Below are 14,213 nucleotides of genomic sequence, written 5' to 3' on the forward strand. Positions count from 1 at the left end.
GCCGCCGGAGACCCCAGGCCCATGCACCGCCAGGGCTCCACCTGACCGGGGTCTGCCCTGGGCTGGCCGGGGTCTACTCTCGCTATAGCCCTGCGGTGAGTGTCGGGGTGGGGGGGCGGGGCGGGCTGCTGCAGCGACGGGGGCGGGTCGGAGGTGAGAGCTGGCCTTTGCGGCGGGTCCGCCCCTTTTCTTCCAGGCCTCTGTGGAGTTCCCGCCCCGCCTGCGGCCCTCCCAGCCTCCCTACCGCTTTGCCGCCCTGCAGCTCGGCGTCGGAGGGGACTGGCCAGGGCAGTGGGTATCACTGTGGGGAGGCGCCAGGCGGGCTGGCCCCGGGCAAGTCCACACTGCGGCTCTTTGTTCTGGGGTGGGGAGGCTGGGGGCTGCCCGAGGGTTCCGACTGGTTGCCCTGGAAACCTGGAGGGCCCCCGAGAGCCCTGGAGTGTGAGGGTAGGAGGCCGTCCTGCCCTCCACCCCCACAAAGCCCCCCACGCCCTGGCCCTCCCGGTGCCGAATCAGCAACTCCGGCTGCGGTTCTGCAGCGTGGGGCGGGGCAGAAAAGGGCATCCTTCCAGCTCTGGGACTTTGGGGGGGGGGGCGCCCCCACCCTGGCACGGAGAGAGACGGGGCGGGGTGTGTGCGGGAGCAGACGAAGCTGTCGGGAACAGCTTGCTCCAGGCTCCTGCTTGCTCCTCCCCTCATCCACCATGGGCGCCCGGGCTGGTGGGAGGGAGGGGGGAATTCCCTACCGTGCCCCGCCCCCTCTCTGCGGTTCCCCAAGTTGCTGCAGTTGCCGGAGCAGGCTCCTGTAGGAGATACCTTAGGTCCAAGAGTTTGGGAGGTCTTGGGGGTGGCTTGGAATCATTTTGGGGGGCATCGGTTGGCTTGGGGATATGGGGGAGTAGGTCGGGACATCATGCCACGAAGATGGCCTGGATGAAGGGAGTAGGCACGGGCGGGAGAGCAGCAAGTGAGGAGAGGGCTGTGGGGTGCGCAGGGGAGAGCGCGGGAGGCCTGTGGCTGGGGCCCGACCAGGAGAGTGGGCGTCTCTGAACGCGGGGTTGGGCCGGGCCTGCCTGAGTGCGGTCCTGAGCTGCGGCTGGTGCTGGTTCCCGAGCCGCGGCCCGGGAGGCGGGGAGGCTCCTCCGGCGCTGCGGGGCCGAAGGGGCGTGGACGCCGTCCAGTAGCGCGCAGGCGGTGCGTCCTCCCGGAGCCCGTCTCCCTGCGGCTGGGGCCGCCTGGCTGCCCGCCTGGCTGCAGGGGACAGGCGGGGGGCGGAGGGCGGGGCCGTGGGGACAGTTGTTGGCTGGACCTTCCGCTTCAGTGCCGCGCCCGCCAGCCCTGGCGCACGCGTGTGTCTCCCGAGTGCGCGCGCGCGTGACGGCGTGTGTGCGCGTGCGTGCGCGTGTGTTCGGGGCGCTGTTTGGGGCTGGCGCTGCGGTGCCACGGCAACGGCCCGTACGCCCGCCCCCGCCCGCTGCCCGTTGGCCGCCTGCCTGCGGGCGCCTCCCACCTCGGGATGCCCCACCCCGCCCTATTTGCCCTATTTATAATCAGTTCCCGCGTTAGCTGCGCTTGGTGGGAATGGGTGTGTCGGCCTGGGGGGAGGGGGAGAGAACAGGTCTGGGGGCGGGTGCGTGCAGCACAGTGCGCGACAGCGGGGTCTCGGGTGGAATGGGGGAGGCACGGGAGGTCCACGGTTAGAGCCCCCTCTGTGGGAGCCTGGAAGTGACTCATGGGTGCGGCCCCGCCGGGCTCCAGGGCCCTGCCGTGGAACCCGCCGACGCTTGTGGACCCTGCTGGGGCCCCTGACCCTCTGCCAGTGCGCTACTCCTCTCCCCTGCGTCTGCCCCCCCCCCCCCCAATACACAGGCGGCCACGTGGCCATCCAGGGCAGGGTGTCCATGCAGCAGTAGGGGCACCAGGCCTGCCTGGGCCGGTGGGGACTTGGTAACTGATTTTCTGTGGCCACTGAGCTTTTCTGGCTTCCAGCAGCTGGCCTGGGGGTTGGGGTGGATGAAGGCCTGCCCAGAGCCCCCTACTCTGCTTGCTGCTCTGTTTGTGGGTCCCAGCAGGCTCTGTTCCTGTGTCCCTGTTGAGCTGGCTTGGCAAGGGAAGTGTTAAGTAGAGTGTCTCGGGCCTGGCATTTGGAGGTAGGGGCTCTGCCCCTTTGCCCCTTTGACGGACAGCAGCCAATGGTGGCCAGTGGTGGCGGCTACCCGCCTGGCCATGTGCTACAGCAGCTGCTGCTTCCATTCTGCCTCAGGCCTCTGCTCCCCAAGACCCCAGCTTTCCACCCCGATTTCTGCCCTGCTCCCCGGACCCCAGCTCTCCCCTCAGACCTCAAGTGCCCCCACCCCCAGGCGCAGACAGCCCAGCACCCCACTGTCAGATCCTTATAATTCCACGAAACCCTGAGACCACAACCCTGAGCTAGGTCCCCAGCCTGAGGACCCCTTCTGTCCTCTCTGCTCCCTGCTTCCCTGCTGCCCATTCTGCCACCTTTTCGGCTTCTTGTTCCGTGGCTGCTCCCGGACACCGCCCCCCCGCCCCGCGCCCTGTCTTAGGAGCCTTGAAGGAAGTGTTTAGAAACTGATGTAATTCCTGACGTCGGAGCTGTGGGCCCGGGAAGGAAGGGGGGCTGTTGGGGTGCCCGCGCGGCAAGGTGCCCCCCACTCTGCGAGGGGCCCCTGCTGGCTGTGGGTGGGAGGGGCCGCCGGTGCTGCTGAGTCAGAGGGGGCCGGCCCGGGCGGGAGGGCGGGCGGAGGCTCTCGCAGGCGGCGGGCAGGCGACAGTGCCGGCAGAGTCTCTGGGAGCCAGAGAGCCCGGCGCGAGAGCCCCCAGCCCCGGAGCCCGCGCCCTCGCTCTCAGTGCGGTGCCCGGCACCGGTGTCTCAGCTGTGCCGCGGGGGGCCTCCTGGGCCTCCTGGACCTCCTTGGCCTCCTCCCCGGCCCCACCCGGCCTCCAGGCCCTGGCAGCCATGGTGGCCGGCATGCTCATGCCGCTGGACCAGCTGCGGGCCATTTATGAGGTGCTCTTCCGCGAGGGCGTGATGGTGGCCAAGAAGGATCGGCGACCCCGCAGCCTGCACCCTCACGTCCCCGGCGTCACCAACCTGCAGGTCATGCGCGCCATGGCCTCCCTTCGGGCCCGTGGCCTGGTGCGGGAGACCTTCGCCTGGCGCCACTTTTACTGGTACCTCACGAATGAGGGCACGGCCCACCTGCGCCAGTACCTGCACCTGCCGCCGGAGATCGTGCCCGCCTCTCTGCAGCGCATGCGCCGCCCCGTCGCCATGGTGATGCCCGCGCGCCGCACCCCCCACGTGCAGTCTGTGCAGGGTCCCCTGGGCTGCCCGCCGAAGTGGGGTCCGCAGCCAGCAGAGGACCCTGCCCGTGAGGAGCGGCGGGTCTACCGTCGGAAGGAGCCCGCGGAGGAGCCGGCTGAGCCCCCTGTGCGGCCCGCCGCCGCCTTGGGGAACCTGGGGAGGCCTGGTCCGGAGCCAGCGGCAGCCACAGGTCAGTGGCATCCGGGCCCCAGTTGTGGGGGACGGGAACGGGGTGCCCGGGCACCGGCCTGGTGGGCTGGTGTGGGCAGCACACGTGTGGGAACGTTGCTCACGCCGGCAGGTGGTGCTCTGTCTGCCTGCGGTGCCAGCTGCTCAGCCGCTGGACCCATGTGGCTCCTCCTTGCGGCTTGAGGACCTTGGGGTGGGCAGGCCATGGAGGAGCACTTGGGCTGCTGCCAGGCCAGCCCCAGGCTCCCCCTGGGGCTAGGGGTGGGGCTTGTGGGCCTGGACTGGCAGGCCCAGCTGTTCTGCACAGCCCTGCCCCACACCCTGGCCCTGCCTTTGGCCTGAGCCTTCCCTGCACGTCCCCATGGCCTGGCTGCCCCTAGGCCCTCTCTGGGCGAGGCTGTGGAGCGCAGAGGACATGCCAGAACGGGACGGGGTGGGGGCTCTATAGTAGCGTGGCCCGGGCCAACTGTCTGACCTTTCTGAGCCTCAGGTCTGTCCAGGGCGGGTGACATCTACCCCCATGGTTTTGTGGCTCATATCATTTTGTGATGTGGTACTGTGACTGGGAGCGTGACTGGCATGGGGTTGGGGATGGCCCAGGGGGTAGCCCAGGGTTGGGGGGGAGAAGAGCAGACCAGAGGCCAGGGTGTGGTGGGCGCTGGGCCCCATCCTGGGTCTGGGCCGACGGTGGAAGGGGCTCCCAGAGGATGGAACAGGTCCTGTGGTCCCAGGGGTTGCCAGGGGACCCTTCACAGTGTCCTCCTTCCGCGGCATCCCTCTGTCCCCAAGCAGCTGTGCTGGCAAGACTCAGGTGTCCCATGTAGCTAGCTTGAGGCTCACACATGCGCTTTCCCAGCCCCCTGGCCTTGGTGCTGACTTGGGGTGGCTTTGGTGCCCCAGCAGAGGTCAGGCTTGGCTGCCGCTTCCATCTTTGTGTCTTGTCACCTGGGGAGGAATGGGGTCTCTAAGGGTCTAGGAAGGGGGCCTTCCAGGAGGCCGGCTGGGAAGGCAAGAGCCTGTTCTTGCGGGTCAAGTTCTATTCAAGTTCTGGTCTCGTTGGCCCCATGAGGGCTGGGAGCCCATCTGGGAGGATCAGTGAGGTTGTCGGCTAGAGGGATGTTCTCAGGTGCTCCCCGTGGCCGTGGAAAAGTTGCGTGGATCTTCCAACTCCTCTGTCAGTGGGGTGACAGCATCTCCCACAAGGGGACAGTGCACGCTTGGCTGGGTGTTTGGTCAGCACTGACTCGTGTCCAGTGGGCCCCGGGGACCTCCGACCCTTGCCACCGGCACTCCAGTCCTCTCCCTCTCCTGTCACGGGTGTGGTGAGCACGAGCTCCTCTTTCCTTTTCTCTCCTTCCTTCCTTGTTTGTGGCCAGGCTGGGCGGGCATATGGTCGTAGTGCCAGGATGGGGGACTGGGTGTGGCAGCGGGCAGAGTGGAGGGCGCCCCCGGCCCCAGCGGAGGTGACTCAGTGTTCCTCCCAGCCGCAGCCACAGGCGGCCGCTCAGAGTTTCCAACAGGAAATGAGCTCCAGCTCCAGGCTGAGTCAGGCCTGCGGGTGTGGGCTTCCCAAGGGCCGAGTGTGGACCTGAGGACCACCCTTGCTGGGGGCACCTTGGGCATGCTGGGTGCTAGCTGCAGTATGGGCACATCCTCGTCTCTGGGGTGGCACCTAGAGTCAGTGACTTTTCAGAGAGACCCCTTTCTCCCTCGCCTCTGTGCTGTCAGGGTAAGGCCCACCGTGCTGATCCCCGGAATGGCCTCGGTCAGTGGGTCACCTCTGCCTGTCCAGCCTTGGCCAAGGAGCTCGGACGCCGTGAGGCAGTCACACGCGCCTGCTCCATCCCCGCCTGCGAGCCCTGGTGGTCTGCTTGTTTGTGTGGGCCAGCTTGCTCCGGCAGCCGCATACCGGCCAGACCCGGACCAAGCCCCTGGCCAGGGAAGCCCCCAGCACCTGGGGAGCGACGGAGAGGAGGGATGGACGACGGGGAGCTAGCTTTAGAAGCCATCGGGGAGGGACCCCCTGAGGAGGTGCTCTGAGCTGAACCTGACCGTTGAGCAGCACCGGCCCCACCCAGAGTTGGGGGGTGGGTGGGCGAGGGTAGGGGGTGCTGGGAGGACACAGACCTGGGTCCATGGCTGTGGCAGGAGTTGGGGTTTACTTCTGTGGTGGGAAGCCGAGGCCGGGGTGTTTGTGTAGGAATTTCTTCTAGGTTTCCAGTAGTACTGCTTTGCCCGGCTCAGAACTCCGGCTGACCCAAGATGCCTCGAAAGGAAAGGGACCTGATGCTCCCAGCACCATGGTCACACAGCCGGTGGCCCACCCCACAGCGTGCCTTGTCTCTCCCGTGTGGTGCTTGTGTCCCAGAGGGAACCCAGGGTCAGCACATGCAACGGTTGTGCTCTTCCTGTGGCCATGTAGCGCCGTGTGGGGGGGGGACAGGTTTTGGCAACAGTCACCAGCTCCGGGTCTGTGTTGGAGCTCCTGCGCCGGGCTCTCTGTGGCACTTGGGCGGGGCTCCGGAGCAGAATCAGATCTGCCTTTCCCGGGCCCTGATCGGCTGGGTGGGAAGATGCCTGGGGAAACACAGAGAGAGGGACACAGGTGTGGCATTTGCGCAGGCTGGAGACCCATAGGGGCGGGAGGGGGCCTGGGGGGGGAGGCGGGGGGCACGCTGCTGCCCGCGGGCTGGTCGGGGCAGGCCATCAAAGACCGGTGGGCCCTGTGGGCTCCACTGAGGCTTGGGGATGTTGGGCAGGCGCGTCCACTGTACCACCTGGGCTGGTCGGACCCGTTGCCCCACCGGGCTTCAGCTCTGCTGGCTCCGGCTCTGCTCACTGACTCAGGGGTGGCCATGAGGAGGAGTCACGGCTCCCAGAGCTGGGTGGGGAGCCCAGGGCCTGAGTGAGCCCTCCCTCTGCCTCCCACCCTTCCCTCCTTCCTGTCGTCCCTGCCTTTCCTCCCCGTTTGCTCCGTGGCCTGGCGCGTGCTCGGCCGCCATGGACAGGTACAGCATGGAGGAGCTGATTCAGCTGGGCCAAGGTAGGGCAGAGCCCCCCTGGGGAGCTGTGGGCATGGGGGCTCAGGCTGGGCTGAACTGGGCTCTCCGGCTGGGCTGTGGCTGGGGCCCTGGGGGTGCTGGGGACCGCCTGCCTTGCCTGGGACACCAGGATGCAGAGGTGCAGGATGAGCGGGTTCCCTCTCAGACCTGCCTGTGGGCGTGGCTGGAGGCAGCTGGAGGTGACAGGCCCTGTTCTAGGTGGGCAGTGGGGGACTACCCACTGCCCCAGAGGGGTCCTCTCACTGGCCGTGGAGTCCTGGGGCTGCCATGAGGCTCCCGCCAGAGCCACGGGCTGCAGGCCGTTGTCCTTCAGAAATGAGTTTCTGAAATGGGGGATTGGCCAGTGGGAGGTTTGGGGGCCGGCCCGGGGCCCTCTCCTCATAGCGGCTGGTCTCCCCAGGTGGACCATGGTGCCTGTAGCCCAGTGATCAGAGGCCAAGCGTGGTCTGCTGTGGGGTGACCACAGGTGCTGGCCACTGCCCGGGCCCCCGGGGCCGGCTTCTGGCTCTCCACAGGCTCCCCATCCCCAAGGCTCAGCCAGAGCATTCTACTTCCTTCAGGGGTTCTCTGAGGTTGAAATAGAATATGGTGCTTTACGCACAGGAAATGCTACAAAATAGGATATAAATCCTTTTTAACTCTTTGTGGGCCGGGGCCCTGAAGGCCCCAGGGAGGAGAGGGTGGTACGGTGACCCCCATGTCCTGTTTGCTGGCCAGGCTGAGCTCCAGGCCTCCAGGATGTGGCTTGGGCATGCCTGCTGACCGTGACCTCTGGCGTCAGGCCACCTGCAGACCAGAGGCTGCGGGGGCTCTGGGGTGGGGCCAGTGTGGGCATCGGGGGCAGCCTGGGGTAGGGTCCCGGGTCCTGTGCTGCAGGGCTGGCAAACCTTCCTGTGGCTCAGCCCAAAGTGGGGCGCCCCGGGTGTCTGGCTGTTGGTGTGACCTTGGAGAGGCTGCTCTGTTTCTCCTGGGCCAGGTGTCGTGTGGACTGACCTGTGTGGGGCCCGCTGGGAGAAAGGGAGCCAAGCCCCCTGTGCCTGTGGCCTTCCCCGAGCCCCCACCACTTCCTGCGCCCTGAGTGGCGGGGTGGGGCGGGGCCGGGCAAGGCTGCGTCTCCTCCCATGGGTGGGAGCCCCCCAAGCCTCAGTGTCAGTGCTGGGCCTTGTTCTGAGGTGGATTCCGATACCAGGCGGCCTCTTATTATTAGAATCACGGGCAGGAGCCTGGGACTGAGTGTCGGGTGGCGCCGCCCCCAGCAAGACCGGACTCCGGTGAGGGCCCCAGTGCCCTGCTCTGCACGTCATGTTCTAAGTCTGGACAAGTGACGGGCCCTGCTTGCTCTCCTCAGATATTTATATCCCCCCCGTCCACCCCTCCCCTCCCCCGTGGACACAGGCAGTGCTGCTGACAGTGGCTCGGCCAGCCGTGCCCTCCTCCCACTGCCACCGTGGGGCTCGCGGCCGCCTCCGAGGGGTTGTGACCCTCTGCACAGCCTGCTCCCACTCCCTGTCTGCCCCGTGGGCTCCCGCTGCTGTCCCTAATGAAGATCGTGCCGGGTAGGTGGGCCGTCTTTGAAAGCTTCCTGAGAGCCCACAGGGGCCCCTGGGGATGTGGGCCGGAGGCTCTGTCTGTCCTTACTTCCCCACACACACCCTGCCCTCCCAGGCCATCGCCCCAGCCCTCCCTTGGACCGTGTTCGCTGTCCCACATGGGGTCGTTGGGGCTCTAGGGGGGTGCTTGGGTCCGCTACAAGCCTGGGGGGCCAGAAGGGGCCAGGGTGCTGCCCCCCACCCCTGCTGGGCTCCTGGCAGCTGTCACCAAGAGGGCTTCTTGGAGGCAGACTGGGGTGCTGGGACACTGCAGTCACCCTCCTGGGGAGGCATGGGGGGGCCATTCTGAGGCTGCCCGGCTGTGCTGGGGGGGGCGGGCTGTGCGTCACTACAGGTCCCTCCTCCTGGCGGGTGTGGCTGTGGGTAAGCAGGGGTTAAGGTTCCAGCTAACCTTGAGCGTGCTAGCTCTGTGTGGGGACAGCTGAGCTGGGCGCAGCGGGAGGTGGGTGGGGAGATCCGAGTGTCCGGGAGGGAGGAGGAGGGAGAGGAGGCGGGCGGGAGCACAGTTGGGGCTGTGGACCAGACCAGTCCCCGGGGCGCCCGGCAGACGGTGCGGTAGGGTGATCCCGCAGGCTGGGCGGTCCCAGGTCCCGAGGCACCCCCCCCCCCCACCTGTCTTCCAAGCAGGGAAGGGAGGGGTCTACCGGGTCTCTGGCAGCCGGCTCCCAAGGGCAGCTCCGCCTGCTGTGCCCACAGCGGTGCAGCCCCAGAGCCATGGAGCCCTCGGGCAGCCTGTTTCCCTCCCTGGTGGTCGTGGGCCACGCTGTCACCCTGGCCGCCGTGTGGCACTGGCGCAGGGGGCGCTGGCGGGTGCAGGACGTGCAAGGTAAGCGCCTCTGGCAGCTACCACCTGGGCCGAGCTGGGGCTGCGGTTCAGGGACAGGAAGGGGAGGGAACAGGGAAATTTAACCGAGGGAGGGAGGCGGCCCTCACCCCGCCCCGCCTCCAGCCAGGCAGGGGCAGTGGCTGCTGACTGCAAAGGAGGCGCTCCTGTACTGCTCCTGGCCCTGCTCTAGAGCCCCTGCCCCCAAACTCCTCCGCACCCACCTACCTGCCCAGGCTGGGGCTCTTGGGTACAGGAGCCACTGAACCCCAGCCCCACCCCAGGGAAACGGGCAGGGTCTTCAGTGCAGGGCCCACACACAGTTGAGGGCAGAGCTCCCCTCCCCAGCCTCTGGTCCTGCACCCCTTTGCCAGGAAGGCCTCTGCCCTGCTCTCAAGGACACAGGAACGGGGGCTGGCAGGTGTAGGGCAGGTGCAGGGCTGCTGTCCTGGGGCAGGTCCTGGGAGAGGCTTCTGCCCAGGACTGAGGTGGGGCTGGGCCTGACCATCCTCGGCTGGGCCCAAGACTGCCAAGGGGCAGGCAGCCAGGCTGCAGCTCTGCCCGACCGCCTGCTCAAAGTCACCCGCTCTGGGCGCCTGCAGGCGGCAGCCAGGGACCGCCCAGCAGGGATGGGGTGGGGCCTGCCTCCTCCTGTGAATGGGGCGGGGGCGGGAATTGGCCTGGGGGCCGAGGGGCTGCCTAATGCATTTGGAGCTGTGTCTGGTCTGTGCCTGGGTGCACCTGGGGGGGCAGGGGCTCCCAGTTTGGGTGCCAGGCCCGCGGGACCTGAGGTCGAGTCAGGATGAGGCTTCTAGGCGTGGCTTTGGGGACCTGGGAGCCGCGAGTGACTCAGCTGCGGGGCGTTTAATACAATGCATGGCGCCGGCTCTTCTCCCCGCAGATTTGATCTTTCCTCCGCCCACTGTGTCCCCCGTCCCCACGGGGGGAGGGGCTCCTGTTCCGTTGCTGTCGTGGGCTGCCCTGCAGTGCCCCTCGGTTCTGTTCTTGGCAGTTCTCAGCCCTCTGCTCCCGGCGCCGTCCCCAAGCCCCAGCCTCTGGGAGCGTCAGTCCGTGGGCGTCAGTCTAGGGGAGTTTCCCGGCGCCTCGGCGTCCCCCGAGGCTCCCCTCCGCGGGAACCCGGGCATCCTGCGGGTTCCCATGCCCCTTTGTTCTGTCGGGCAGCCTCCCAGCGCCGCCAGCGCCCCGGGCCCCGCGGGGTCCTCTCCTTCCAAGTAGGGGCGCGGCTTTCCGGCGCGCGCTGGGCGGGGCGCCCCGCCGGGGGCAGGTTCCTCGGGTCTGGGCCGGGCGCCCGCTGCCGGCGGCCTCGCGGCGCGGGCTGGGGAGCAGAGGCTGCGCGCGGTGCTCCTCGCTGGCAGACCCCAGGGCGCCCGGGCTCATGGCTGCGGCGGGCACAGGGCGGGCGGGCGGCGCCTTCGCCGTGCGGGAGGTCGTGCTGGAACGGCCGCGCTGGCTGGACGGGGGCTGTGAGCGGGCCCGCAGGGGCTACCTCTACGGGCAGCTGTGCTGCGTAGGTGCGTGCGGCCGCGGGGCGGCTGGCGGGGGGCGCGGTCTCCCGGGGAGCCGCCGGCTCCGGGAAGGGGCGGAGCGCGCGCCCCAGGTGCAGCCCCGCCCCCCGCTGCGGAAACACCTGGGAAGGACCGCAGCGAGCTCGGTCCCCTCGGGCCCATCTGTTCCTTATCTGGAGGCCGGGGTTGGGAAGGTGGGCGGGGCCGGCCTGGGCTTCGGCCGCGGTTTCCTTCTGCGTTGGGCACCAGGCCGTGGGCAGTCGGGACGCCGGGGGAGGGCGGGAGGGAGGCGCGGCGGCGGCGCTCCAGGCCCTCTGCGGCCTTGGGGCTCTCCTTGGCCAGCGGGCTATACCCTCCGTCCGGAGCTTTCCGGTCCCAGGAGCGTCTTCATTAGCTGTGGGATCTCCAGCCTGAGTTTCTACATCTGAACAAAGGGGCGATGATACCCCTGAAAGGGGCGTGGGCGGCTCGGGGGGACCCCGGCTGGCGGCAGAAGATCTGCTGTTCTGGACAGTACAAGGCGGGAGTGCCCCTGCTGGGGAGGGGGACTGCTGAGGCCGGCAGTGTTGGGAGGCTGGTGTGCCTAGGGGAGGGCACGCAGGCTGAGCCAGCCTGGGAGGGCTTGCCTCTTGGTTTGAGGGTCTGAATGTGATGGGGGAGGGTAGCCAGGGGCAGGCAGGGCTGGGAAGAAAGGGCTTTGGAGGTGGAGGGAAAGGGGGAGCTCAGAGGCAGGAGAGCTTCCCTGGGGGAGCAGGTGCTGGGGCTGCCCACCCACCGCAGCATCCTTGGAGACCCCCAGTGGCAGAAAGCTGGAGAAGGAGCTTGGGCTGGGGCTGGGGGTGGGGGCTCACGCCAGTGTCAGACTTCAGGCCCTGGCTCCTGGGTCCTGTTTGACCTAGAATTCCCTGCTCGCACCTCCTGGCCCATTCCCAGGGACCTTCCCCAGAATGACACCCGCACCCTTGCCGGCAGGGACCCCGCCTCCCCGCTCGTGCTGGACTTGCCCAGTGGCTGCTCGTTGCACGTGCTCAGTCTAGGCTTCTGGAACTCCGGGTGGCTGCTAGGGCAAGGGGTCCTCTGAAGAGGCATTTCTGCCCACTCCAAACCTTGGGAGGGGGCAGGTGGGTGTATTGGGAGCCAGATTTGGGAGGCCTTCGGGAACGTGGAGAGCTGATGTCTGGTGGGGTTGTGGAGACTGCCTCCCCAGGCCACCTCGTTGCCCCGGGCTCTGCATGGGGGGTGGGGAGTGTGGAGCTGGACCTCCTCCTGCGTCTGGAGCCAGGTGCAGAGCCGGGGCTCCAAGCCTGAGGATCTGGCTGTGTCACTTAGACATGGGGGGCGGTGGGGTGTTACCAGCTCCTCCTGGCAGGCGCCCCCTTTACCCCATGGTGTTTGGGCGCCCTCCTGTGGCCGCAGAGGGGCAGCACGGACGGGGTGGGGTGAGCTTTTCCTGGAACCCTGGCCGCGAGGCTCGGGGTAGGGGGGGCTCCGCTCGCAGCTGGATCGCATCAAGCCAGATGCTCTGACTGGAAAATTCTTGTGGCTGTTTGGGCGGCTGGGGCGGGAGTGCTGGCCATAGGCGGGTCTGTCCAGACCTGAGGAAGCCAGGCTGCACCCGGGCACCCTTCACTCCGCCTCCCTTTACAGCCCCGAACAGCTGCTCTCTGTGAGCCCCGCCCGACCGCAAACAGCCCCCAGGTGTGGTTTCCTCTCCTGTGAGTCACTCGGGTCCCCTCCCGGACCCTGACTCACTGGTGCCCCCTTCCCCCCGCTCCCCAGTGCCCCCTGCACCCCTCCTCCCCCTAACTCAGGCCGAGTTCCTGCAGATTGGGGCTGGGCGGTGCTGCCTGATGAGTCAACGCTCAGCTATGAGCCCGCTGTGCTGTGCCTCTGGTCAGGGGGCACTGCTCCAGGATGTGCCTGGTGGGCAGCTCAGAAGGGCCCGGCTGACACGGGACCATAGTGGCTCTTGAGCTGGGGCATCGTGGGGCCTAGCAGGGGGTGGAGGCCACAGAAATAGGGCCCAAGGGTGTGATCTATAGTGCTGCAAGAAAGAGGCGGTCAGCTCATCCCCCCAGCTTGGGGTCCCTCAGCTTGGGGTCCCAGCTGACAGGGTGGGCAGGCTGAGGGGTGGACCTGGGCTGAAGCCCTGAAGGGAGGTGTGGCCTTGGGGGGCACCCTGGGCCCAGCCACACTCAGGCACCCCTCCCTGTGGCAGGGTGACCCGTGGGGTGGCTGGGGGGCTGGAGTGTGGGGCAGCAGGAGGTGTGGAGCAGCATGCCAGGCCCCCTCAAATCCCTGGGTGTCCCTCTGGGACTGTGGCAGCCGGTGGGTGAGGAAACCCCTGGGTTTCCTGTTTCTGTGGGGCCCTGGGTGTGGCCGTGGGGGAGGGGCCACCTTCCTCCTTCCCGCTGGGGGGGGAGGGGCGTGGGCAGGGTGGGGTGGGGCTCGGGGCGGGGACAGCGGCACGAAGGCCTCCGGCAGGCAGGGAGCGGCCACACCAGCTCTGCCTGGAGCCGAGCGAGCCCACGGGTCCTGTGCAGCGCCAGCCTCCAGCCGCCTGTGTGCCACGAGGGCCGGAGCTCAGCGCGGGGGGCCTCGGGACCAAGCGCCAGAGGGGTGGGGCGGCACCATGTCTCAGCACCGGCTGCGGGTGCCGGAGCCTGAGGGCCTGGGCCGCAAGAGAACCAGCTCGGAGGATAACCTCTACCTGGCTGTGCTCAGGGCCTCGGAGGGCAAGAAAGGTAGTGGGCAACCTGCTGGGCAGGTCCACTTCCTGCCGCAGGAAGGCTGGCACCCGGCGGGGGTGGGGACCCTGAACCGGGACAGAGTCTGAGACCAGCTAGGGCCCCCGGGGCCTCTGTGACACACCCTGGCCCCAGTGCAGAGCTGGGGTGGGGGTGGGGCGTGGGCAGCCACTGGTGCCCAACATGGAGAGGGCTGGCCTGTATTGGCTCTGGATCTTGATTATAGGGCCGTGGTGGGTGGGGGCTCCCTGGGCCCTGGGGAAGCCGGCTGCCATGTTGGGAGGGTACAGCATTCCGCTCATCCGCCCCTGCCCTGGGTCCTGAGTGGGAACCTTTCTGCCCAGGTCTCTAAGGCAGTGTGTGTGGGGGTGGGGTAGCTGGGACTTGGACTCTGTGGGCCTAGAGAGTGGCTGCCAGCTCTGGACCCTCCCATCTCCAGAGAGAGACAATAGGGGATTGAGCGGAGGCTGCTTGCCTGCCCAGCACCAGAGCCCCCGCGCGTGGGAGGCTGCTGGGTCTCTGGGATTCTGAGACCCTCTTCAGGTGCCGCCCACTGTGTCTGCCTGGTGGTCGCCTCCTGGGGGCCCCTGCGGCTGCTCCCAGGCCTTAGGTCACCTGGTTTTGTTTCTTCCAGATGAACGGGATCGTGTGCAGAAGAAAACCTTCACCAAGTGGGTCAACAAACACCTCATCAAGGTTGGTGGCGTGTGGACACGTGTGTGCATGTGTGTGCAGGGTCATGGGGTGGAGGAGGGCGCCCCTGGTCCTATGGCTGGAACAAGGGCTGCTCTCACTGTTGGCCAGGGCTCACCTTTCCTCTCTGAAACCTGTTATTCTCTCTCTCCGTGCCTCCCCCACGCCGCTCCTGCTCCTGCCTCCTGTCTCCCCTCTCTTCCTTCTCCTCCTCTTCCTCCTCCTCCTCCGGCCTCTC

At 67.8% G+C, this 14,213-nt stretch overlaps 1 protein-coding gene across 19 annotated transcripts in view; it reads left to right on the forward strand.

Moving 5' to 3' along the window:
* Window positions 1-14,213, forward strand: part of PLEC (plectin) — a 53,598-nt gene that overhangs the window by 16,624 nt on the left and 22,761 nt on the right. For 7 of the 19 annotated variants that reach the window (XM_047726358.1, XM_047726360.1, XM_047726359.1 and 4 more), the window contains one exon: window positions 13,917-13,978. In XM_047726358.1, coding sequence (XP_047582314.1) covers window positions 13,917-13,978 — 62 coding nt within the window. Of the gene's footprint in view, window positions 1-2,789; window positions 3,516-6,488; window positions 6,558-7,955; window positions 8,133-8,716; window positions 9,013-10,366; window positions 10,542-13,039; window positions 13,280-13,916; window positions 13,979-14,213 lie in introns of those variants that run through there. The other 12 variants (XM_047726354.1, XM_047726355.1, XM_047726372.1 and 9 more) reach the window with 8 other exon arrangements.

Source organism: Lutra lutra, chromosome 4, assembly GCF_902655055.1.
Source record: "Lutra lutra chromosome 4, mLutLut1.2, whole genome shotgun sequence".
Taxonomy (NCBI): Eukaryota; Metazoa; Chordata; class Mammalia; order Carnivora; family Mustelidae; genus Lutra; species Lutra lutra.